The sequence below is a fragment of the Bison bison genome, unplaced genomic scaffold (genome assembly GCF_000754665.1).
Source record: "Bison bison bison isolate TAMUID 2011002044 unplaced genomic scaffold, Bison_UMD1.0 scf7180017864530, whole genome shotgun sequence".
In the NCBI taxonomy this organism is placed as follows: Eukaryota; Metazoa; Chordata; class Mammalia; order Artiodactyla; family Bovidae; genus Bison; species Bison bison.
Genome location: NW_011495080.1, coordinates 14,140,789 through 14,164,612, shown reverse-complemented (window position 1 = coordinate 14,164,612; position 23,824 = coordinate 14,140,789). Strand labels below are relative to the sequence as shown.

The following is a 23,824-nucleotide window of genomic DNA, read 5'->3' as shown; positions in this document are numbered from 1 at the left end:
GCTGCTGCTGCTAAGTCACTTCAGTCGTGTTCAACTCTGTGCAACCCTATAGACGGCAGCCCACCAGGCTCCCCCGTCCCTGGGATTCTCCAGGCAAGAACACTGGAGTGGGTTGCCATTTCCTTCTCCAATGCATGAAAGTGAAAAGTGAAAGTGAAGTCGCTCAGTCGGGTCCAACTCTTAGAGACCCCACGGACTGCAGCCTACCAGGCTCCTCCATCCATGGGATTTTCCAGGCAAAAGTACTGGAGTGAGGTGCCATTGCCTTCTCCTAGTGTATTCTTATAAAATATCAATTAGCAACATGACAACCTGAAGCAGGAAAGACAAAGGAGAAAAGATTTCTTATGGGCCCATCAAAAAGTAGCATTAAAAGAAAAACACTGATGTGACACCTTCAGCTCACAGTGGTCTATGTTCTTTCCCAAAGGCCGTTAATCTGATTTCCACACACCCACTCTTCAAAACAGACAGTGAGGTACACAGTGTGTTCACTCACAAAGTGCCACGTGAGTTGGACATCAATGCTTTTGCATATTATCCAGAGATTTTCATCAAAGCAACAAAACCCACATCTGTAGGCCTCTTATTGTTACACAGATACCTACCAGAAGAAAAAAAAAAAGGTAAGAGATACAATTTTGAAATGCAATTGAATAAAATTTTACTTCTGCTTTAGGTCTATATTTTCAAAATGTCCCAAATAAAGACATACTGCTGCTGCTGCTGCTGCTAAGTCAATTCAGTCGTGTCTGACTCTGTGTGACCCCAGAGACGGCAGCACACCAGGCTCCCCCGTCCCTGGGATTCCGCAGCCAAGAACACTGGAGTGGGTTGCCATTTCCTTCTCCAATGCATGAAAGTGAAAAGTGAAAGTGAAGTCGCTCAGTCCCATTTAGTATTTCCTAGAGTCAATTCTAGAAGGAAAACCTACAACCATAGTTGATACATTATGCTAGGGTTTAAAGGGGTCTGGCAAACAAAGATACATTTTTTAAAATATATAATGCTGCCCTAAATGAGGCTTATAATAATTTAAAATATTTTTAGATATATAACCAAAAGTACTGGCATCTAAAATAATTATTCAGAACACATTTCCTTCCCAGTCAGTAGATTTGGCAACCAGATTTCCTGGGTATTAATAAAATTAACTGTGGAAAATTAAATCAAGATCTCAGCTTATAATTATGTTTACTGAACAGAAGTATTATTAGATACCAAAAATTAAACTAATTAAAAATTAGTATAAAGAAACTTTAAAATATTATGACTAATTCTCCATGGCATCAGTATCACAATCATTGTAATTTGAAAATCAAGGCTTAATGTATACTAAAGCCCTTACTTAGATAAGGACAAAAATGTATAAAAAAACACTAGAAAAACAAGTTCAAATAGCTGGACATGATATGGAGTTTTATTTTTAAAACCAAATTTCACCCTCTTTAGTACTTGTGTAGAGAAGTTGCAATTGAATTTTCTCTCTACATAAAGTGCTAAAAGAGAATTCATCTTAACTTTAATCACCGGAAAGACTCAGTTACATCTTCAGGAGATCCCCTGGGTTTCTTAAGTTTGCAGAATGTCACACTTGCACATGGGGCATGTCCTATGGGCTAAAAGCCAAGGGTCGATGCACGCCTTGTGGAAAATATGCTTGCAAGTTAAAATACGTACTACATCTTGAGGTTTGTAAATGTCAAAGCAAACAACACAATTGTCTTCATCTGGCTCTAGCTCCTTGTCCCCTTCTTGGAGCACTCGCAGTTGAAGCTTCCCAATGGCTTTCCTCACATCTGCCTTCAGCTGCCTTTGTCTCCTGGTGGAAAAATTGGGCCCTCGAGGTCTCCAGGCACAGTACAGGAACAGGTAGGCCACGGTGGCGGTCAGGAAGGTGAACAGAGACATGATGTAATGGCTCAGCCAGGGCATGTGCATTCTCCCCACTTCAATGATGATCTTCACATAGACTCCTTTCTGAATCAAGTGCAATAGTTCCATGCCTTTCAGGTTGCCTATCATCACAGCAACTATATTTTCCGTTCCCTGGTGAGACATGGGGAATACCTTGTTGCCTGTACCTGGGTAGTTATAGATGATCACCCCATTTGCTCCCTTCTCTGCAGCCACGTTGATTTTGCGTGTGAAGGTACAGCCACCCCGTTCAATGAGGGCCAGCCAAGGGTCTGTTTGCCCAGGCCTGCTGAAGTTCGTCATAGGGTTACAAGCATTCTGATTCCATCCTTCGGGGAGTACCACCACACCAGACACCCTTTCCAGAGGAGAATGATTCCCGAACACTCCACTCTCTCCCAATTCTGATATGAGGCGACTTCCTACCTGAAATGTTATATTCAGGTGGGCTGTCCAAATGGCTTTTCCTTTTGAGTCAGGAAGGCTTAGTAGTAGAAAGATGCCGAGCCTCCACAGTCGAGATGAAGCAGAACTGTGAGCTGAAGAAGTAATTCTAAGTAGGCTCATTCCTTCATTTGCCTATTAACAGACAAATGTGAAAAATACAACAGCATTCGTTGTGGAAGAAAGTTAGGAAGTTAGCTTCAAGGGTTGGTAGGAGATAATTAAAGCACAGGAATGGAAAAGGTCTGCATGGATCAAAGATATCTTGCTCCTTCCAGCATTTTTATTTTTGGTAGATTATCTTTCTCATAATGAAACAGAATAACAGGATTTGTTATTAGCACAATGTGATTTCAAGAAAACTGTGACTTCCTAATGGGGGAAATTGTGACATCAGAACCAGTTAAGCCAATCCGAGAGTTTATATGAATGCACTGCATACTGAAATCCTATTGGCCAAAAAGCTAGGCAGCCATGACTCATGACATATGCTAATATGAATAAACTCTAAAGCAAAAAACAGATAACTTTTTAAATACCTGAGTTTCTTTCCTAGTTCTAGAGAGACTGAAAGCTGCCTAAACACTTTTTGCTCACTGTTTTCCCATCTGAGAGGCAAAATAGAAATCATTCATATATGACTGCATGTTTCTGGCCAGTCATCAGTTCTCAGGTATGGTTTTATGCTACCCAATATGCCAGTCAGTCCGTGGGAAGCAGAAACAAATCATTCCCTCTGTCTTGCAACATTAAATGCTCATCCCAGGCCTAAGATTCAACATGCTGCTGCTTCTGGGGAATGTAAACTGACATTTATTAACACTGACAAAATAAAGCCTTATCAAGAAGACAGTTATCATCATATCAGAGGCTGTTTGTTAGACATGCAATTATTTAACAACTGAAGACAGGATTTTAAAAACAATACAATTTAGCTTGCTAAAGATCAGTTGCTGATCTTGAAAGCTGAAGGAATTTAAGCGGTAGCTATATTTTAGCTCAAGACATCTCAAATCTAAAGGCTCATCATGTGGTTGAAAAGACCAATTTGAAAAACTTAGTATTAATAATTCATTGTCTCTTTCTCATTGTACGATGAACTGCTTAGGCAATGGCAGCCAGAACGTCCCCCCTCTCTTAGGACAAACGCACTGGTAAGAAACAATTTTTTACCCCCAACATAGCAGTTCTCAAGTGGGGGATAATTTTGTCTCCCAAGAAATAGTTGGCTGTTTCTGGAGACACTCTCGATTGTCACAGTGTGAGAGTACTACTGCATCCAGTGCGTAGAGGACGGGGATACTGCTGGATATTCTACAATCCACAAAACAGCCCTGAGCAGGAAGTAATTACCTGACCCAAAGTGTCAATAACAGCCTTGGGAGGGAGGACTCATCCCCAAATTCACCTGTCCCTGAGAAATTAGGTCCGAGCTCTTATCATGAAGTTTATAATTGGCAATACATTCAATAAGGAGGAGTCCCCAACCTGTCTCCGTTTCCTGATCTCTTTGAGATTAAAACAGCAGACACTTGCACAAATGCCTATAATCCTATGAAGCCTGATACAAAACTGCATCCATTTTATCAGGACCAGGTCCAGGGGTCTTCTATCCTGGGGCCAGGATGTCTGAACACGACAGAAGGGAAGTTGGGCAGTGGGGGTGGGGGGAGGAGAGGAAAACAGATGACTAATGTTAATTTCTGACTATTAGACCATTTATTCAATATCTAACCTTTCTATCTTTTTAACATCCAAGAATTAAAGAGGCTTTCATTAGCCTGCCTGCAAAGTTCAACCAAAGGAGGCTGAAATATACAAAGGTTGGCTCATTCCATGCTCCAAATATCCTTGGCTGCCCTTCCATGTTGCCACCCTACGTCTAAGTATAGTAAGTTGATTTTTCTCATCTACAGGCTCATTTCATTATCCCCCAGGCTAGCTACTGTTGTTCCAGGTTTCAATGGGAAGAATGACAGATCACATTCAGAGGCACAAAGAGACTGTTCTCACATCTCTCCATAGAAGAGCAAGGCAATTTTATTTTCCAGAAACCTAACTAAACTTCCTTCAATGTCTCCTTCGGTAGCAGTGCTTTAGCAAACCCACACTGAATGGACCCACTGGTAACCAGGGTAGAATTATCATGTTTGGCTCAGGTTAACCATGATTTATCCTGCTATGGAAAATCCCTTCCCTGATTGAGCACATGGCAGGAAGGAACATAAAGTCAGTCAGTGTCCTGCCACCAAAGGGAACGGGTACCAACTGGAAGGTGAGTACCTAAACAAAGTTCCCAAGATTTACCCAGCGGAATTATACCTATATAACCACTAACCATGATAAATGTATTATTCACTATACACAAGGTACTGATGTGAGCCATAGCCTATGTCACCAGGGACACAGCACCATTGTTCTCAGAGGGTCATCATCTAGGTGGAAGAAGAGAGTTATACACCAATTAGGTACATGCATGTACATGTCCTAATTTCTAGGTTCCAAATAAGTTCAAGAAGGTTATAATTTTCATTAACCTGATGGAGAGAAATCACCTGATCTCTATCCCTCCACTATTCATCAACCTGTCAAGAATGCTCAAACATCCAGAAATCTCGACTTTGATAAGAAAAATAGCTAAATACTATCTGGACAATACTGTGTGGACGTATCTCTAAATGCAGAGGATACTGAAAAAGCTTCAATAGACTACCTCACAAGTTGCTTTATCCAAGTATTATCAGAGATCTCTAGGAATCCACAAAACACACTGGATTTGATTTTAATCTTAAGAATAACAACTGGATAGGGTTTCTGTCGAAGAAGGCAATGGCACCCCACTCCAGTACTCTTGCCTGGAGAATCCCAGGGACTGAGGAGCCTGGTGGGCTGCAGTCCATGGGGTTGCTAAGAGTCGGACACGACTGAGCAACTTCACTTTTACTTTTCACTTCCATGCATTGGAGAAGGAAATGGTAACCCACTCCAGGGTTCTTGCCTGGAGAATCCCAGGGATGGGAGAGCCTGGTGGGCTGCCGTCTATGGGGTCGCGCAGAGTTGGACACGAATGAATTGACTTAGCAGCAGCAGCAGCAGCAGGGTTTCTGTGAGTAATTAAATGCATCATAATGGGATTTAGCAGGAACAGAATACTGATTCTAAGTAGACTAAGAACAAGAAAAAGTGAGTAAGGCTAATGATACTTTCTGAAAGAGGTATCTTTATTTCTAAAGAATTCTAACAGTAAATTATTTTAAGATGTTATTACATTTGATTGCAAATTGGTAAATCCTTACATTTTTTTCAAAATTTCTCCCATAAATTAATCACTACTGCCACATATTCTCTCAGACACATGCAACAAAATTTTTTTCACATACAAATACATTTTCCACTTATTTCTGAACCCAGGAAAGAGCTCTGAATATGCTAAAATGGAATACGGTAAATTTAAAAACTAATATATGAGCTTTTGAATTACATTGACAGTCACACACTATACTAGGGGGCAGATACAGATGCGTGAAAGTTACAAAATTTACTCCTACTCCTCATTCACTGGAAACTTGGGCAAACTCCAGGAGATGGTGAGGGACAGAGAAGCCTGGTGTGCTGCAGTCCATGGAGTCACAAAAATCAAACACAACTTGGTGACTGAACAACAGAAACGCCTCATTCAGTATTCTTTATATTAAACAATATAATAATTTTCAATATCACTAAAAGCTCTGGTAACTAAATATATAAGAAAGAACAGCCAAAACAGACATTTTAAATTACCATCTCACTAGCCATCACTTCTTCACTATGTAAGCCGGGATCACTATTCTTCTCAATTATCTGCACTCCTAACAGTGAGATGCATGAGAAAGGTATAACTTGTCTAAGAGCTTCCAGGAGCCCATAGCTCCAAGAAGCCTTTATAACATTAAAGGGGATTCTCACTAGCGTTTCTCAAACACCTAACACAGCACCTGCGTCAAAGGAGTTTGTTTGAAAGAATGAGCAACGTGGTCAGCTTTACCACATGTGAGTGAGTACTTTTCACTGGCTTCATCGTCGTCATTCCACAGTCTAGAATTTGGCAACAGCATCTAATCTCCAGCAATATTTTGCTCACCTTGAATTCATCCTGTTGCCAGAGCAACCTATCAAAAAAAGTAATGACGTTCACGATGGCATTCCTATTTGTCTAAAACCTTAGATGGTTCCGTCTATCCAAAGGATAACATCCAAGCTTCTAGAAACTTCAACAGACACTTCTCCAGCCTGGTCCTCTCTCCTTCAATTCAACCTCATTTTCCACTATTATCAGCCTGAAATGTATGCTTCTTCAACTCACAGGGCTTACAGCTTCCTGGGCTCCTACTGCAGCACTCATTTTATGGAGACCTGAGACAGACTTTTTGTTCCTTTTATGAAACTGTACCTACAGTAGGAACACTAATTACAAAATGGGCCTAAGTACTTCCCTCCTGATGATGCCTTTGCAATGTGACTTGCCAGGTCCTTCATCAGGAGGTGGAATTTATTTCTACACCTCTTTAAGCTGGATAGATTGGTGACTCAAATTGGTGAAAAGACTGGCACGGATGTGATGATGCACCAGTTCCAAGTCTAAGCCTCAAACGCTTTGCGCTCCCTCCCTTCCCTCTTGAAACCCTGCTATCCTCTAGCACAGAAGGCTAGCCTGATAGAGGAGGGCACAAGTGTATCAGCTGAGGGGACCTAGGTCAACCTACAGATGGACCTAGGTCAACCCACAGATGGACAAATACGTGCGAACACCCATGATGAGCAGAGATGTCTTCCTAATGCTGAGGTGATGGCACAAATGCGACTGAATCCAGCTGAGACCAATTGCTGAGCCCATCTAGACTCCTGAGCAGTGACAGATACTGACCTTTTAAAAAGTAGTTTATAAAAAAACACTGCCCTTAAACAGAGATGCAGACATAGAGAACAGAGTTGTGGACACACCGGGAGGAGAGGGTGGGATGAATTCAGAGCGCTGCACTGACGGAAAAACGACCATGTGTGAAACAGACAGCTAGTGGGAAGCTGCCATATAACACAGGGAGCTCCACCTGGCGCTCTGTGATGAGGAGACGGTAGGGAGGGGACAGAGGTTCAAGGAGGGGATACATGTATACTGATTCACACTGTTGTATGGCAGAAACCAAAATTGTAAAGCAGTAATTCTCCAATTAAAAATGAAAAAAATCACTACCCTTACATTGAGCTTTTAGATAGCAACTGATATAGTTCCCTCTACAAAATGCTCTTCTCTATTAATCTCATGGTATGGGACTAAATCTTACTCTCATTTTTTTCAATACTCAGCTTCTGGCATATCATAGGTTCTCAATGAAGGTTAATTAAATTGCCAATGTCTTATCTTCTAGATTCTAACCTGTAATATTACTCACACAATAAGGCTGATCCAGTTAATTTTATCTTCCTAAGGGTGATCATTTAGTTCAAGCAACAGAATAGTTAAATATGCATAATGTGGTTAACCTTTAATTCTTCTACAGATTGAACACTCATAAAACAGAATTTCTTATAGCCATATCTGAATGCTAAGATAAATGAGCATTTGTAATATAACTAAATTCATTTATACTTTAACAGGCAGAAATCAACCTACATAAATTATACTTTCTTCCACATTCTGAATTAAAACATTTGAACACCAAATTGAGAACAACTTTTCTTTCTCAGTCAATCTACTAAGTTAGAGGACAGAATGACCATCAACAAAGAGAAACACATTACTAGTAGTTTGGAAAGTAATTGGGGGAAAAGCCTCACACCACAGCCTGTGCATTAAGAGGGCAGAAAAAGGAGCTGAACATCCTTAAGAACAAGACTAAGGACAGTAATTGGTGGTATTGTTATCTTTCTCTGAGTCTAGGGGAAAAATACATTAATATTAACTCAATCATTTAGACTCAATTTTTGTTCAAAGGGGTGGAGAAGAGGCAATATACTCAAAGCAGGGTAGGGGGTGGGTACAGAATCTTTAGAATAACCACAAGAACTTTCCCTGTTCTATTAACGGACGATTTTGCTCCTATAGTTAAGAATCACTGAGGATGAGGAGCCTGCTTTTGGAGCTCTGTTGTTTCAAAGTTGCCCTAAAACCATGAAGAAGACTGGAGACCTTCTTAGGCCGCTATCGGTCATCAAAGGCCTGTATAAGCTTTGTCTTTCTAAGACCAGTTCCCCAGAGTGCGGTTAACTCAGAGTGAGCTCTCAGCAGTCAGAAATAGCAAGGCAGTGGTATTTAAGAGGATTTTCCCCCTTAGATCCCTTAAGTTTTTCCAATTCACAGGTCACAAACCCTTACTTATTTATTAGGGGATTTAATCCCTCCTGGGAGGCAGCAGAGAAGGATAAAAACAGCAATAGAGTCATCACACTAGCAGAAACGGTACTAAAGCGCAAGGCTACGTGAAACAGATCCGCCACGAAACCCTGTCTTTGCATGTGCTAGCTGTGTAAGCGAAGTCACCCTGAGACTTGGCTGTCTCATGTGTAAGATGGGGGAGTGATACCTGCCTTCCTGGCCATGCTGAATATCAGATGATCCATTTCACATCTCTTTGTAATTCACCAAGCACACTGCTAGCATGGTGGGAGTTCAATAAAAGGGTCCTCTCCCCATTCCCCATTTGATGAAGGCTCTTTCCTGTTTTCTACCTAGGAACATTTTGTCATCCTTCAAGACTGACCCCAGGGACTTCTCTGGTGGTCCAGAGGTTAAGAATCCTCCTTGAAATGCAGGGAACATAGGTTCGATCCCTGGTCAGGGAACTAAGATCCCACGAGCTTCGGAGCAACTAAGCCCATGAGCTTCAACTACTAAGCCAGTGCTCTAAAGTCTGCATGTCAGAACTAGGGTGTCCTTGCACTGTAATGAAAGATCCCACATGCCACAATGAAGAACCCATATGCTGCAACTAAGACCCAACACAGCCAAAATGAATGAATGAATCAATATTAAAACAAAACCAATGATCCCCATCTTTTTTGCAGTCACTCCAGTTGAAATATCCTGCTCCTATTCTTTCTGTGGGTTTCCCAGGTAGCTCAGCTGGTAAAGAATCCTCCTGCAATGCAGAAGACCCCGGTTCAATTCCTGGGTCTGGAAGTTCCCCTAGAGAAGGGATAAGCTACCCACTCCACTATTCTTGGGCTTCCCTGGTGGCTCAGACAGTAAAGCATCCACCTGCAATGTAGACCTGGGTTCGATGCCTGGGTTAGGAAAATCTCCTGGAGGAGGGCATGGCGACCCACTCCAGTATTCTTGCCTGGAGAGTCCCCATGGACAGAGGAACCTGGTGGGCTACAGTCTGTGGGGTCACAAAGAGTCGGACATGACTGAGAGACTAAGCATATTCTTTCCGCACCTACTTGACATTCATTTAATTTTGCTACATGTTACATAGTGTAGTTGGATGCTTTATGTTGGCTATTCTTTGGATGTAGAATGTCTCGAGAGGGGCAGTGTCCTCTTATTTCTCTAAACTCTGTTTCCCCACCTTGTCCCAACACCAACACAGTGCAATTTGCTCAAGGTACCCAACAAATGTTTGATTTTTCAAGCACTTATTCTTCAAAATATTAAGACTTATCAGCAGCTTTTGGCAACCTCTGTATTATACAGTCATCCATTAAAAAAAAAAAAATAGAACAGGCAATGATTTGACATGTCTTCCCTCCACTAGGAATTACTTTGACAACAGTTGTCCAGAAAAAGGCTTATTTAATATCACAGGATCAGAGGCCATCTGTCTCACATTCTCTCTCCAAAAGTCAAGAATAAATTCCATCCACATCTCTGAATCTGAAAAAATGATACAAAAAGGGAGTAATATACAGCCATAAAGTAACAACTATTTCTAATATATAACCAACTTGACCCTACAAATTTTTAAATGCTCCTTTAATTATCTTTTGTATATCAAGATATATACACCCACACATATATACTTATATAAATATGCATCAGGTCGTAAGCTAAATAGATATTATCCAAAGAAAAGTACCAGATTTTGTTCATTTTGGTACTTCAAAGAAGGCCCTATTATCATATCAGTAGTAACAGTTAAAGCAAAAAGTTTCTAAGTGCAACTATCTATCTCAACAACCCATAGACATTCTCTTCCCAGCTCAAGACACACTCAGATCCTGCAAACCCAGAAACCACCTGCTACTGCTGCTAAGTCACTTCAGTCGTGTCCGACTCTGTGTGACCCCACAGATGGCAGCCACCAGGCTCCCCTGTCCCTGGGATTCTCCAGGCAAGAACACTGGAGTGGGTTGCCATTTCCTTCTCCAATGCATGAAAGTGAAAAGTGAAAGTGAAGTCGCTCAGTCGTGTCTGACTCTTAGCAGCCTACCAGGCTCCTCCATCCATGGGATTTTCCAGGCAAAGTACTGGAGTGGGGTGCCATTGCCTTCTCCGAGAAACCACCTAACCCAATACAAATTATATTCTTTCTACTCTGAACTGTCTCTGGCTTTTTATCATTAAAAAGTTTTGCATTTATGGTTACCAGGATATACAATATATGTACCTTTTAAAGTAAAAATAAGTGCTAGCTACATTTTAAAGAAATAAATAGTATTTTCTTCATTTTCTACATCCTTTCTTAGGAAATTATATACTGTATGGGTATATTTTTATGCAGGTGTTGAAAACATTAATTAACTCTTACCTCTAATAAAGGCTTTTTGATTCTCAATTCTAAGTTCTTTGAGGGTAGGATTTTATTATATTTGTTTGTCTTCCTTCAGAGCCTAGCACACTGATTTGTATAAAATCAATTACTGATCTGATTTTTCATAGTAAAAGTGATTCTCTGGCATAAAAGCTTGGCACAGCCTGTTCTTCACATATGCTCCAGGAGGACAATCCAAGAACCATCTACTCAATATCTACATTATTCTTTCATTCATTCATGCAAATATTTATCAAGAACTGACTTATGTGCACAGTTCTGGGTACTAGAGCAGTGATCAAAAAAAACCAATTTTGGGGAATTTCCTGGTGGTCCAGTGGTTAGGACTCAGCACTTCCACTGGAGGATGTTAGGGTACCCAGATCCCACATGCTGCACTGCGTGGAGGGAAAAAAACAACTTTTTTTCTTTTAATATATTCATGAATCAATTGTTTCTGTGTATCCAGGAATTCAAAGATGAAGTCAAGGTTGAACCTCACTCAAGAACTCTGATGTGACAAATAAGTAATGTAAACTAAGTGGCAGAGAGGTATGATAGGAAAATCCTGCCCACAGATGGAGCAGTGTATTCACACACAGCCCAGATACCCTACGCTAACGTACCACATTCCCTAGTGTGTTTCATGCAGTTGATGATAAAGCAGCCCAAATGGCACATCTGATCACAAAGCTTCTTTGACTCGGGTTCATGAAGCTCATGAAGCTGTGACATTTTTATATTTAAAAACAAGTCTTTGGTTCATATCACATTTCATAGTATTAGATAGTTCTCATTAGTTTTAACACGAATAGGAATTGTTACATTTCACATGTGGTGGTTTAGTTACTAAGTTGTGTCTGACTCTTGTGACCCCATGGACTGTAGCCTGCCAGGCTCCTCAGTCCATGGGATTCTCCAGGCAAGAAAACTGGAGTGGGTTGCCATTTCCTTCTCTAGGGGATCTTCCCGACCCAGGAATCAAACCCAGGTCTCCTGCATTGCAGGCAGATTCTTTACTGACTGAGCTATGCGGGAAGCTTCAGGTTTAGTTAATCACACAGGTTTAGTTAATTCTGAAGCCAAGCTTCCCGGGTTTGAATCCTGTGCTTATACTAGTTCTGCAGCCTTGAACAGATTACTTGAAATTATATGCCCTGGCTTCTTTACTTGTCAAATAGGGAAAGAAGCAGAACCCACCCTTCAGAACTCTTATGAGGATTAAATGAAAAAAATGTACAGTATCTAAAGCATTTAGAACACTGCTCAGTTCAATATACAGTTCGATATGTGTTACCACCACTATCACCATCTTTACATTATAGTCTTAATTCACTTATTTTATGAGATAAGAATGATGATAGGGTCTTTAAGGGATTTTCACAATCCTTTAATTCTAATGAAGTCTCTATTGACGTAAAACATTCAGTATCATTTTTTCCATATATAACATATATAACTACTGATCTATTTTTGTGCCTGTTAATATCTCCAGCTAAACAACTAATAAGTGATTGCCCATTATGGAAAGTATTTCATGACTCATAAAGGATACATGCAAATATAGCTGGATTGTGATTATCATCATCTTAATGTATATGCCAACTTCAGAAAAATAGCTTTTGTTCCTTCACATCCACAAACCTCCCATAAAAACAAGATCAAAACAAGAATTTGATTAGCTCTCCTGGCATGATTTTTTCCATTTGATACAGATTATACTAACAGGTTATACAGGCAGGAAAACTATATGACTGATTTCATATAACTCAAGAGGAAAAGTCATACAGTCTATCAAAAAATGCATGTGACAACCTCTTAACCTGCAAGTATATAAAGAGGAGATGGAATTCACCATTCCTTTCTTCTCTACAACTTTTGAGTTGTTGCTAGATGATGTTAAGTTTTTAACTTGATTTTTCTCCATCTCTCTTATCCATGGACTGAAGAATGGATGTTGTGTTAGCAAGCGTGAAAATATTTGGTAGTATATCCTTAAAGCTCCTGGGTGATCAGGTGCACTATCAGTGAGCAGTTAGCATCTTGGAAGGAATTTTCTGAGCAGTAGGTCTCAACATTAGGCTTAAAATATTCAGTAAACCATGTTGTAAACACATGTGCTGTCATTGAGGCTTTGTCATTCCATTTATGGAGCACAAGTAAAGTAGATTTAGCATAATTCTTAAGGACCAGGGATTTTCAGAATAGTAAATGAACATGAGCTTCAACTGAAAGTCACCAGCTGCATTAGTCCTAACAAGAGATCCAGCCAGTTCTCTGAATCCAGGCATTGACTTCTCCTCTCTAGCTATGAAAGTCCTATCTGATATAAGGCTGTTGTACTATGTTGAAAATTTGTTGTTTAGTGCAGCCACATTGTCTCAGAGAGACTTGTGGTCTCTAACTAGGATAATGAATGGATCTGCCGTAGCTTCTACATCAGCACTTGCTGCTTTCACCGGGCAGTGTTGGGGAGATGGCTTCTTTCCTTTATCCTCATGAACCAATCTCTGCTAGCTTCAACCTTTTCTTCTGTAACTTCCTTACCTCTCCTCAGTTCAGTTCAGTCGCTCAGTCGTGTCTGACTCTTTGCAACCCCATGAATCACAGCATGCCAGGCCTCCCTGTCCATCACCAACTCCCAGAGTTCACTCAGACTCACGTCCATCGAGTCAGTGATGCCATCCAGCCATCTCATCCTCTGTCGTCCCCTTCTCCTCCTGCCCCCAATCCCTCCCAGCATCAGAGCCTTTTCCAATGAGTCAACTCTTCACATGAGGTGGCCAAAGTACTGGACTTTCAGCTTCAGTATCATTCCCTCCAAAGAAATCCCAGGGCTGATCTTCAGAACGGACTGGTTGGATCTCCTTGCAGTCCAAGAGACTCTCAAGAGTCTTCTCCAACACCACAGTTCAAAAGGGCTCTCCTAGCCCTCACTGCATTAAAGAGAGAGAGTTAGCGCCTATTTCTAGATTAGGTTTTGGCTTAAGGGGATGTTGTGGGTAGTTTGATCGTCTGTCCAGACCCTTTACACTTTCTCCTGTCAGCAAGGCTGTTTTGCTTTCTAATCCTTCACAAGAATGAGTGATACAATGGAGTAGCATTTTTGATATCCTTCAAGAACTTTTTATTTGAATTCACAACTTAGCCAACTGTTTGGTTCAAGAGTCCAGCTTTTGGCCTATCCTTGTTTTCAATATGCCTTCTTCATTAAGCTTAATCACACCTTGTTTTGATTTAAAGTGAGCAATGGGTAACTCTTCCTTTCACTTGAATACTCAGAGACTACTGTGAAGTGAAGAGAAAGTCACTCAGTCGTGCCTGACTCTGTGACACCATGGACCGTACAGTCAGTCCATGGAATTATCCAGGTCAGGATACTGGAGTAGCCTTTCCCTTCTCCAGGGGATCTTCCCAAACCAGGGATTGAACCCAGGTGTCCCACATTACAGGAGGATTCTTTACCAGCTGAGCTATCAGGGAAGCGCAGGGTTATTAATTGGCCTGATTTCAACATTGGTGTTTCCCAAGGAATAGGGAGGCCATTTTTGTCACATTAATAAAATGATATAATTTTTCTCTTTTACCTCTTAATCTAATTGGTGATTTTAAGTTTTTCTAATACTGAATCATTCACACACTCATAGGATAAAACATACTTCATCCTGATGTATATCACTAAAATTTAATATTTTATTAAGGATTCATGCAGCCATAGGCTTTTCTGTGACTCAGACAGTAAAGTATCTGCCTACAATGCAGGAAACTTGGGTCTGATCCATGGGTTGGGAAGATCCCCTGGAGAAGGGAATGGCAACCCACTCCAGTATTCTTGCCTGGAGAATTCCATGGACAGAGAAGCCTGGCAGGCTACAGTCCTTGGGATCACAGAGAGTCAGGCATGACTAAGCAACTCACACACACATGTACCCACATAAAATGAGACTGGTCTTTAGTTTTTTATTATTACATTTTCCAAATTTGGTTATTTGCAAAGATATACTAGCTTCAAACAAGCTTTCTCTTCCTAACTTCTGAGACAACTCTTAGAAATTAACTTTCCTTGAAGGTTTGGTAAAACTATTTGAGCTTAGTCTCTTTGAGTAGTACAGACTGGATTATCACTTCACTATCTTAATGGATAACAGTTCAGGTTTCTTATTTCTTCTTGAGTCAATTGTTTAAGTTTCCTAATCTACAGCATAGCATTATTGAAAGTAATTTTACAATTTTTAAATTATTCTATCTGTAGTTAATTTTCATTTTATATTCCTAATTGTGTTTATTTGTACATTTTTTTCCATTGATCTTGGTAGCATTTGTCTCAGTAAGTCTTCTCATATAACTGATTCTTGAAGTAATTGTTTCTTTACTTTCTAAAAATTTCTATTTTATCTTTATGTCTTTTCACTTCTCATAAGTTGGTGAACACTCAGGCTGAGACAGCAATAGTTATCTCAGACAGTGGTCTATTCAGCAAACACTATAGCAAAGACTGAAGAGTGTAAGTTTAAAAAGGTAAACCAACAGCCTTGCTTTTGGCTTCACCAAGATGTTAGTCCGTTCACAGGACTGTTCTGAATTTATGATCTATGAGCCTAAACACCCCCATCCAGAGGCTAATTTTGGCACTATGAATTTACCAAACCCGGGTGGTGGACGAACCGACCTATACACATCCTCTCTGAAATGGCATGAGACTGCACCTCCTTCCTCACAAGGGTGACTGCCCCTGTTACTATGTTCTATCTGAGGTTCTTGTTCTCTTCCATCACATACCAAACCTCTTAACCTTTCATCTCTCCAGTGCTGAATAGCCAGGAGTTCTCTCTAGTGACTGGACACCACTCTTAAGTGAGGATGTTACTGGACTGCCCCCGACTGCTACTTAGGACTGGTCAGTCCTCATAACTCTTCCTGCTGGAGGTTTCTCTCTCCTGAGCCAAACTGGTGGGGGGCGATTTGAACTTCTGGACAAGCCCCATGAATCAAGTTTGTCTCCTCAATAAGTCACAGAAGATTTCTGTTCCCTGAAATTTCAAAGCAGCAAATATTGTCCTGCTCACATCTAGAAGATATGAAAGGATTCTCTTCCACACACCTTGTTGTTCAGTTGCTAAGCTGTGTCCAACTCTTTGAGAATCCATGGACTGCAGCACAGCAGGCCTCCCTGCCCTTCACTATCTCCTGGAGTTTGTTCAAACTCATGCTTTTGAACAAACCTTAAGTTGTTCAAACTCATCACCTTGAGTTGGTGATGCCATCTAACTACCTCATCCTCTGTCATTCCCTTCTCCTCCTGCTCTCAATCTTATCCAGCATCAGGTCTTTTCCACACACCTATTCCAAGAAAAATGCCAGTGTCCTTGCTTGCCTGTGCACCAAGGCTAACTGCACAGCCCACCTGCAATTCAAAGAGTTCATGCTCCTTTCAAGATCTGGAGTCCAGTGTTGGTCCTGCATCTAAAAAAAGAGTTGCTTTCCCAAGGACAAAACCAGCTATAATCATCTGCTGTGGTCAAAATTCTCCAGCATCTAAGGCTTAAAAATGAACACAATCTGTGAGAGAAAGCAAGCAAGCTGTATGACTGTAAAAACCAACCATGATACAAAGTTCTAAAATAAAAGTCCCACACGTTCTGCTCTTAGTAAGTTACTGTTGAAGCTTAAAGTCTGCCCTGGTCCTAATACAAACTTCAACAAAAACATATGATTGGGCTCCCCTAGATTTTACAAAGGGCCATAGACTTTTACACACAATTCAACATGAGACACCCTAAGAATTGTTTTCTTCCCAGAAGTTTGCAGCAAACTCATTTGAGGTCAAAAACCTGACCTGTAATAGTGTGAGTCTATTTATAATCATTTAGTGCCCAAAGGAAGTCAAATGGAGTTCAGTCTTTACTTGGAATTTGCCCGTGCCTTCACCAGACCACAACAGAAAATAATGGTTCAAATACTGACAATCTCTGTAACATATGTATTGGACCTGACCTTCAAAAATCAACAAAATTTGCCACTTAAGGAAACTTGGTAGCTAACTGGCAAAACAAAGACCCATTACATAGTACAAATAATCTTTCCCAATATTATCTACTCTATACAGTCACACTTTTGAATTCAGAATATGACTGATCCCAACCTTATTCTTATATCTGGCATTACATCGTGCATGAGTGCTCAGTCGTGTCCGACTCTGTGACCCCATGGACTGTAGCCCACCAGGCTCCTCTGTCCATGGAATTTTCCAGGCAAGAATACTGGAGTGCATTGCCATTTCCTATCCCAGGCGATCTTCCTGACCCAGGGACTGAACTCACATCTTCTGCATTGGCAGGCGGGTTCTGTACCACTGTGCCACCTGGGAAGTCCATATTTGGCATAACCTATCACTTTTTACCATTTTGCATCAATTTTCCAAACAGGCTTGTCAGAACCCAATTAAACACTTTTTCCTTTACTCAGTTTTGTCCCTCCAAGCAAGAGAGAATGACGGATATCTAGTAGCAATGCCTGAATAGTCTGGCAACTTCAAAAATGTGTAAATTGAAGGTACCAAGGCATAAAAACAGCCCATAAATAGTTCTCACCAACAAGATTAAATTTTGAATAAACAAAATATTAAATGGGTAAGACCACATAAAATTTTACAAAAATAAGTCATATTAACATTTAAAAAACAGAACCTTTTTCTCCCAATAAATATTAGCTACAAACACGGAATGGCAATACACTCCAGTGTTCTTGCCTAGAGAATCCCATGGATGGAGGGGCCTGGTGGGCTACAGTCTATGGGGTTGCAAACAGTTGGACATGACTAAGCAACTAACACACACACACACACACACAAACACTTTACAGATAATACTGCTCAGATTTCCCACCAGAAATTTATCTTGGCAATGAAAAGGTAATAACTTTCATACCCAAAAGTTAATAGTAATAATGAAGTGTTTAAGATTGGGGGGAGGAAATGACTGTCTACTATAGAAAATCTTATACAACATTTGGAAACCGCAATCTTTCCAAGCCTTCCATCTCTTAGTTGAAGAGGTCTTAAATTTAAGAATGCCCTGGAGAAGGCATAATCATTTTCCCCATGAAGTAAAATTACTGGGCAGAAAATACTAAAATACTACTTCATAATCTCACCACAGCAGTATACTCCACATTTTTTACTTAAAAAAAAGACAATATTTAGTGTCTGCTAAATAGAAACTTTGTATGTGCAGTTGATATGACTGTCATTAAGCAATTCAACCATTACCCTTTTTTTTTTTGGTAGGCATTCAATGGAACAGAATTTTAATTCTGCTATGTTTTACTGATAGCATTCCTAACAAGTCTGGCTATACATTGGTACTTAGACACTACTAACTTGAGAGCTTTTTCCTTGTCTCCCCTCCTGCACATAAAACAATTATATTCAGATGGCTAAATGCTGATTTAAAAGCAAATCCCAATTACATATCAACTATACTTCAATAAAAATAAATAATAGTAATAAAAAATCTCAGCAATAACTCTGATCTATTACACCACCATTGGTAGAGAAGTCCTACCATTACCTTTTAATCTGACTACTCAAAGCACTTCCTATTAACACCCTCCATTACATTTCTACACAGTTAGAATCCCAGGGATGGCGGAGCCTGGTGGGCTGCTGTCTATGGGGTCGCACAGAGTCGGACACGACTGAAGCAACTCAGTAGCAACAGCAGACATTTTTTGACATGGAAAAATCATGGTGAGGGGGGAGTAAGGGGAGAAGGAAAAGAGGGGAGGAAGGTGAAAAGAAGGAAGTGAAAAGGGAGGAGGAAGGAAGGGGTGTGGAAGGAGAGAGAAAGATGGAAGTAGAATGAGGGAGAGGTGGAGAGAGGAGGGAGGGGGACTAGGCAAGTTACCTGGAGGATGTAGCCAGCGGGCTCAGTCTTACAGGATAAATAGAGTAGATGGCAGGAACATTTACTTTTAACTTCTGTGGTAGTGTAGTTTCTTTAAAATGTTGTGCTAGTTTCTGTTGCACAGCAAAGCGAATCAATTATACATAGACATAGTTAGTGTTAGTTGCTCACTTGTGCCCAGCTCTTTGAGACCCCATGGACTGTAGCCCATCAGGGCCCTGTCTGTGGAGTTCTCCAGGCAAGAATACTGGCGTGGGTAGCCATTTCCTTCTCCAGAGGACCTTCCCAATCCAGGAATAGAACCTGGGTCACTTGCACTGCAGGCAGATTCTTTACCGACTGAGCCACCAGGGAAGCCATACATATACATGTATCCCCTCTTTTTGTTTTCCTTCCCATTTAGGTCACCACAGAGCAGTGAGTAGAGCTCCCTGTGTTATACAGTAGGTTCTCATTAGTTATCTATTTCATACGTAGTAGCAGTGTATACATGTCAATCCCAATCTCCCAATTAATTCCATCCCCCTTCCCCCGTGTGTCCATACATTTGTTCTCTATGTCTGTGCCTCTACTTCTACTTTGCAAACAGGTTCATCTGTGTAATTTTTTTAGATTCTCTCTATATACACATTAATATACAATATTTAGTTTTCTCTGGGTACGTATATACAATGGAATATTATTCAGCCATAAAAAGGAACTAAATTGTGCCTTTCGTAGAGATGTGGATGGACCTAGAAATTGTCACACACAGTGAAGTAAGGCAGGAGCCTTTGAAAAAAAGTCACAGAATAATGAAAAGCAAGATGTGTATAGTATATTCAGGTAATCACATTTCCCCCGCCATCACTTACCAGTCAAGTATATATGAGGAAGCTGAATGAAACAAGGTGCTGTAATATATTTGGGTACTTCCAGGATACAAAGGTTGACATCCCAAACATCCACAATGGGAGAGTATTAGAAGGTAGGGAATTTGGAAGTGTTTAAGTCATGAGAGTAGAGCCCTCACGAACAGTATCAGAGGTCTTATCAAAAAGCCTCCATGAAGCTCCCTAGCCCTGCAGCCATGCCAGGACACAAAGGGCAGGTGCCGTCTATGAGCCAGGAAACAGGTCCTCACCAGACAGCACACTGCAAACACTAGAACCATGATCTTGGACTTCCCAGAATCCAGAAATGAGAAATCTGGATTTTTATAAGTCACCCAATTTGATGATTTGTTAAAGCAGCCTGAATGGATTAAGACACAAAGGTCTAAATGTTCACAAGGAACTTACCGTACATGTATAATCTGAGCATCACAACACAACATTTATGGAGAAAACACTTCAGAGCAGAGAGGCTGATGCAGTGACCATGGACGACTTCTCAGAAACAATGCAAGGACAAAGAACTCTGCCAGCTGGTCTGGTGTAACAGGGAATAGAGAATGAAATGAACCTGTTTCTCAATCAGAGGAAAACAACCTAAGGTCGTGGTAGACTCTCTCTCTGCTTTCTCCAAGCCTGCAACATTTATGTTATGATCACTTGACAATATTATTTCAATAATAAACCTTTCAGGAACAGTTACCTTATGCCATTACAAATGTACACAAATTTGAAGAGCCATGAAACGGACAAATCAAAATATCAATCTCTCCATGTTATGCAGACTCTCAGCTCTCTTTGTGCTCCTGCTAGTCACGAGCAAGTTGGGATTCAAGTGCAGAAGAAACCTCCACAACCCGCCACTTCATGGCGTCCCAAGGGGCCAGTCTGTGTGCTGAGAGTTCTGCAAAGCAGGGGAGGAAGAGGAAGGGAAAGGGAAAGGAAGAAAGGGAGGCAGAAGGAAGAGAAGGGACAAGGGGGTCGGGGAGAGAAGACGCCAGCCTGATGGGTGTGTGGAACTCTGCATGGAGGGGAGTAAGTTGCAAGCCCCCTAACACAGCCCTTCTTCTCTGCTCTCTCACTTGCTAGAACCATCATCCTTCTCTGGCTATCCAAAGAAGAAAGGCCAGGTTCACATCTAGCCTATCACGTGTGAGTGCATCAAAGTATGAAAAGGAGCCAGTTTTCATAAAACAAAGGCTACCAGGCACAGGGAGAAAGAGGAAGGCTGGTCTCCCTTCTCCCTTCCCAGTACGTCTGGAACACAGGTAAATATATTTAATCTCTTTCCCTTTGAATGCCCCTACATATTCATTTGTGATTGCCACTAGCTTAATACCTTCTGTCCATGCTACACTATCAGACCTGCACGTAATTTTATGAGAAACAAAGGTAAGCTAGGAAGGAAATTAAATTCCTCTACATGACAGAAACTTTTAGAACAGAGAACTAAGTTGTCAAGCTAAAATCTTAATCTCAGCAATTTATAGAGGATTAAATATATTCCAGTGTGACAAATACATCACAAAAGTAGAAAAATCATTACTTACTGCTTCATCAAAACATGTAGAGATTAAAGGCTATTAGAGAAGCCACAAAATAATAATAATAGCAGTTCACATTAAGCATTGTGCTTAGCAACCTAAATTCATTAATTGTTTTAATCAACAATCCTGAGAAGTAGGTACATTATCATCTATACTAAAGATGAAGAAAATGAAGAGTAGCAATATCAAGTTCCCTGGTCACTCAGTGGTGAAGAATCTCCCTGCAATGCAGGAGATGCAGGTTCAATCCCTGGGTCAGGAAGATACCCTGGAGAAGGAAATGGCAACCCACTCCAGTATTCTTGCCTGGAGACTCCCATGGAGAGAGGAGCCTAGCAGCCTACAATCCATGAGGTCGCAGAGTAGGACACAATTTAGTGACTAACAACAAGATCCAGTTCCAGAGTCTCACAGATGAAAAGTGTTCGAGTTGGAATTCCAACACAGATAGAAACAACTTTGTTCCGCTTGTTTCCCCCGTGTGTTTAAACCCATCTCCTCTATGATGAAGCCTTCACAGGTCCTTTAAGTCAGAGGTAGCTAACCATTTCTGTACAATGAAATTTTTAGCATTTTGGTAAAGTCTATGACTACCTTCTCAGAATAACGCTTTTAACAGCGTAAAAATAATTCATAGGAGTATGAAGGAAAGCAGTTTTACTACAGTTATAAAAATGTTTTTAAAAACAAATTTGTGCTGTAGCAATTTATGTGCATTTTTCAGAAGTCATCAGCGAGATGTAATAAGGGATTTAAGAGTACCAGTTTCAGTGGAGTTCATGTACATAAATAGTATTTCAAGACAGCTGCAATAAAATTCATGATACCAAAATATACCACTTTTGATTGGTGATAAAGCCAACAGATACTGCTAGAACTACTCTGGTTTACTGCCTATATTCCTAATTCTAAGACAATGCTAAATTTCAGTCAGAGGCTAGTGAAAATTAAAGCTCCCTTTTTGCCCATCGGAGTTCACAGATTTTCTGAATTCCACCCAGGTTAAGAACATCAGCTGCATACTGCAACTCATCACTTTCTCTCTGAAACCAGCCCTGTTCCTCTTGTAGAGCTCATCTTGGTCCCTCCTCACACCATGGCTAGAATGTTGGAAATGTGCCTTAATCCTTAAGGGACTATCATCTTCCTTAGGAGCGAGGGATAACCCTCGTACTTGGGGGTACCACCAGCACCTCATGCAGAAGGGATGGTTGAAAGTTTATGGCACACATGCATACAAATATGACATTATACTTTCAGCTAAAAATACTAGGCACCTACTGAACAGCTTACATTTTTAAGAAACAGCTGTCCTCCTCCAGGACACCAATTCTTACCTCATTAGCTCAATCACTTTTAACTAAAACTCCCATCTCAAACCAGGATTTGGATGCAAAAGAGGGGCACCTCTTTATGAAAACAAGATTCTCCATTCTAGGAGTTCCTCCAGTGACCAAAAAAAAAAAAAAGAGTTGTTTCAACTGTAAAATGGTAAATATTCAGGACTATGTCTTAGCGTGTTTTATGGGGGTACCACATGAAAACAGGTCTTTCAACAAGTATTCGGAAGGTGTTACATAAACTAAACCAAAACTGTACTAAGGAACAGACGATCAATGACTATGAGATAATCACAATTTTGCATATTTTATGTTTATTTTCAAGACTCTAAACATTTTTATGGCTATGCGAGAGAAAAGCTTTAAATATACACCTTTAAATATAAAAGGTGAATCCAGCACCCACTGGGACTGTACTAACAAGGGTACATATGGTTCCTCTCAAGCTTTTGCCACTGAAACCAAAGATAAGACAAAAATCTTTAAAGACAGAAGTTCAACAGAAAAAAAAAAAAAGCAGAATAAATATCTTTGACTAAGTAAAGTGTTAGTTGCTCAGCTGTGTCCAACTCTTTGCAACCCCATGGACTGCAGCCCACCAGGCTCTTCTGTCCAAGGAGTTCTCCAGGCAAGAATACTGGAGAGGGTAGCCATTTCCTTCTACAGACGACCTTCCTGACCCAGGGATCAAACCTGTATCTCTGCTGCATTGCAGGCAGATTCTTTACTGTCTGAGCCACCAGGTACTTAACAGTGACATTTAAATAAGCAAAAAAGTTCATAATTCTTTCAGGGTCATAAAGTTAAGGAAATAAGAATATTTACCCTAAAAACTTTCATAAACTGAACAATGCTCAAAGTAACAAATGAAAAATTTAATTCTAAAATTAGAAAGAACGTTTGATACCAAAAAAAAATCTATATAAAATATCATTTGCCAAATACAGTTCTTCAAAGAAATTTTACTTAACCTTGCAATGGCACCCCACTCCAGTACTCTTGCTTGGAAAATCCCATGGATGGAGGATCCTGGTAGGCTGCAGTCCATGGGGTCACTAAGAGTCTGACACG

At 40.5% G+C, this 23,824-nt stretch overlaps 1 protein-coding gene across 1 annotated transcript in view; it reads right to left on the bottom strand.

Annotated features, from left to right (window-relative positions):
- Nucleotides 1–1,392: 1,392 nt before the first annotated feature.
- Nucleotides 1,393–23,824, bottom strand: part of RNF148 (ring finger protein 148) — a 183,308-nt gene continuing 160,876 nt past the window's right edge. Inside the window, exon 3 of the mRNA XM_010831743.1 lies at nucleotides 1,393–2,496. Within this exon, the coding sequence (XP_010830045.1) occupies nucleotides 1,573–2,496 (924 nt within the window). The 3' untranslated portion in view covers nucleotides 1,393–1,572. The remainder of the gene's footprint in view (nucleotides 2,497–23,824) is intronic.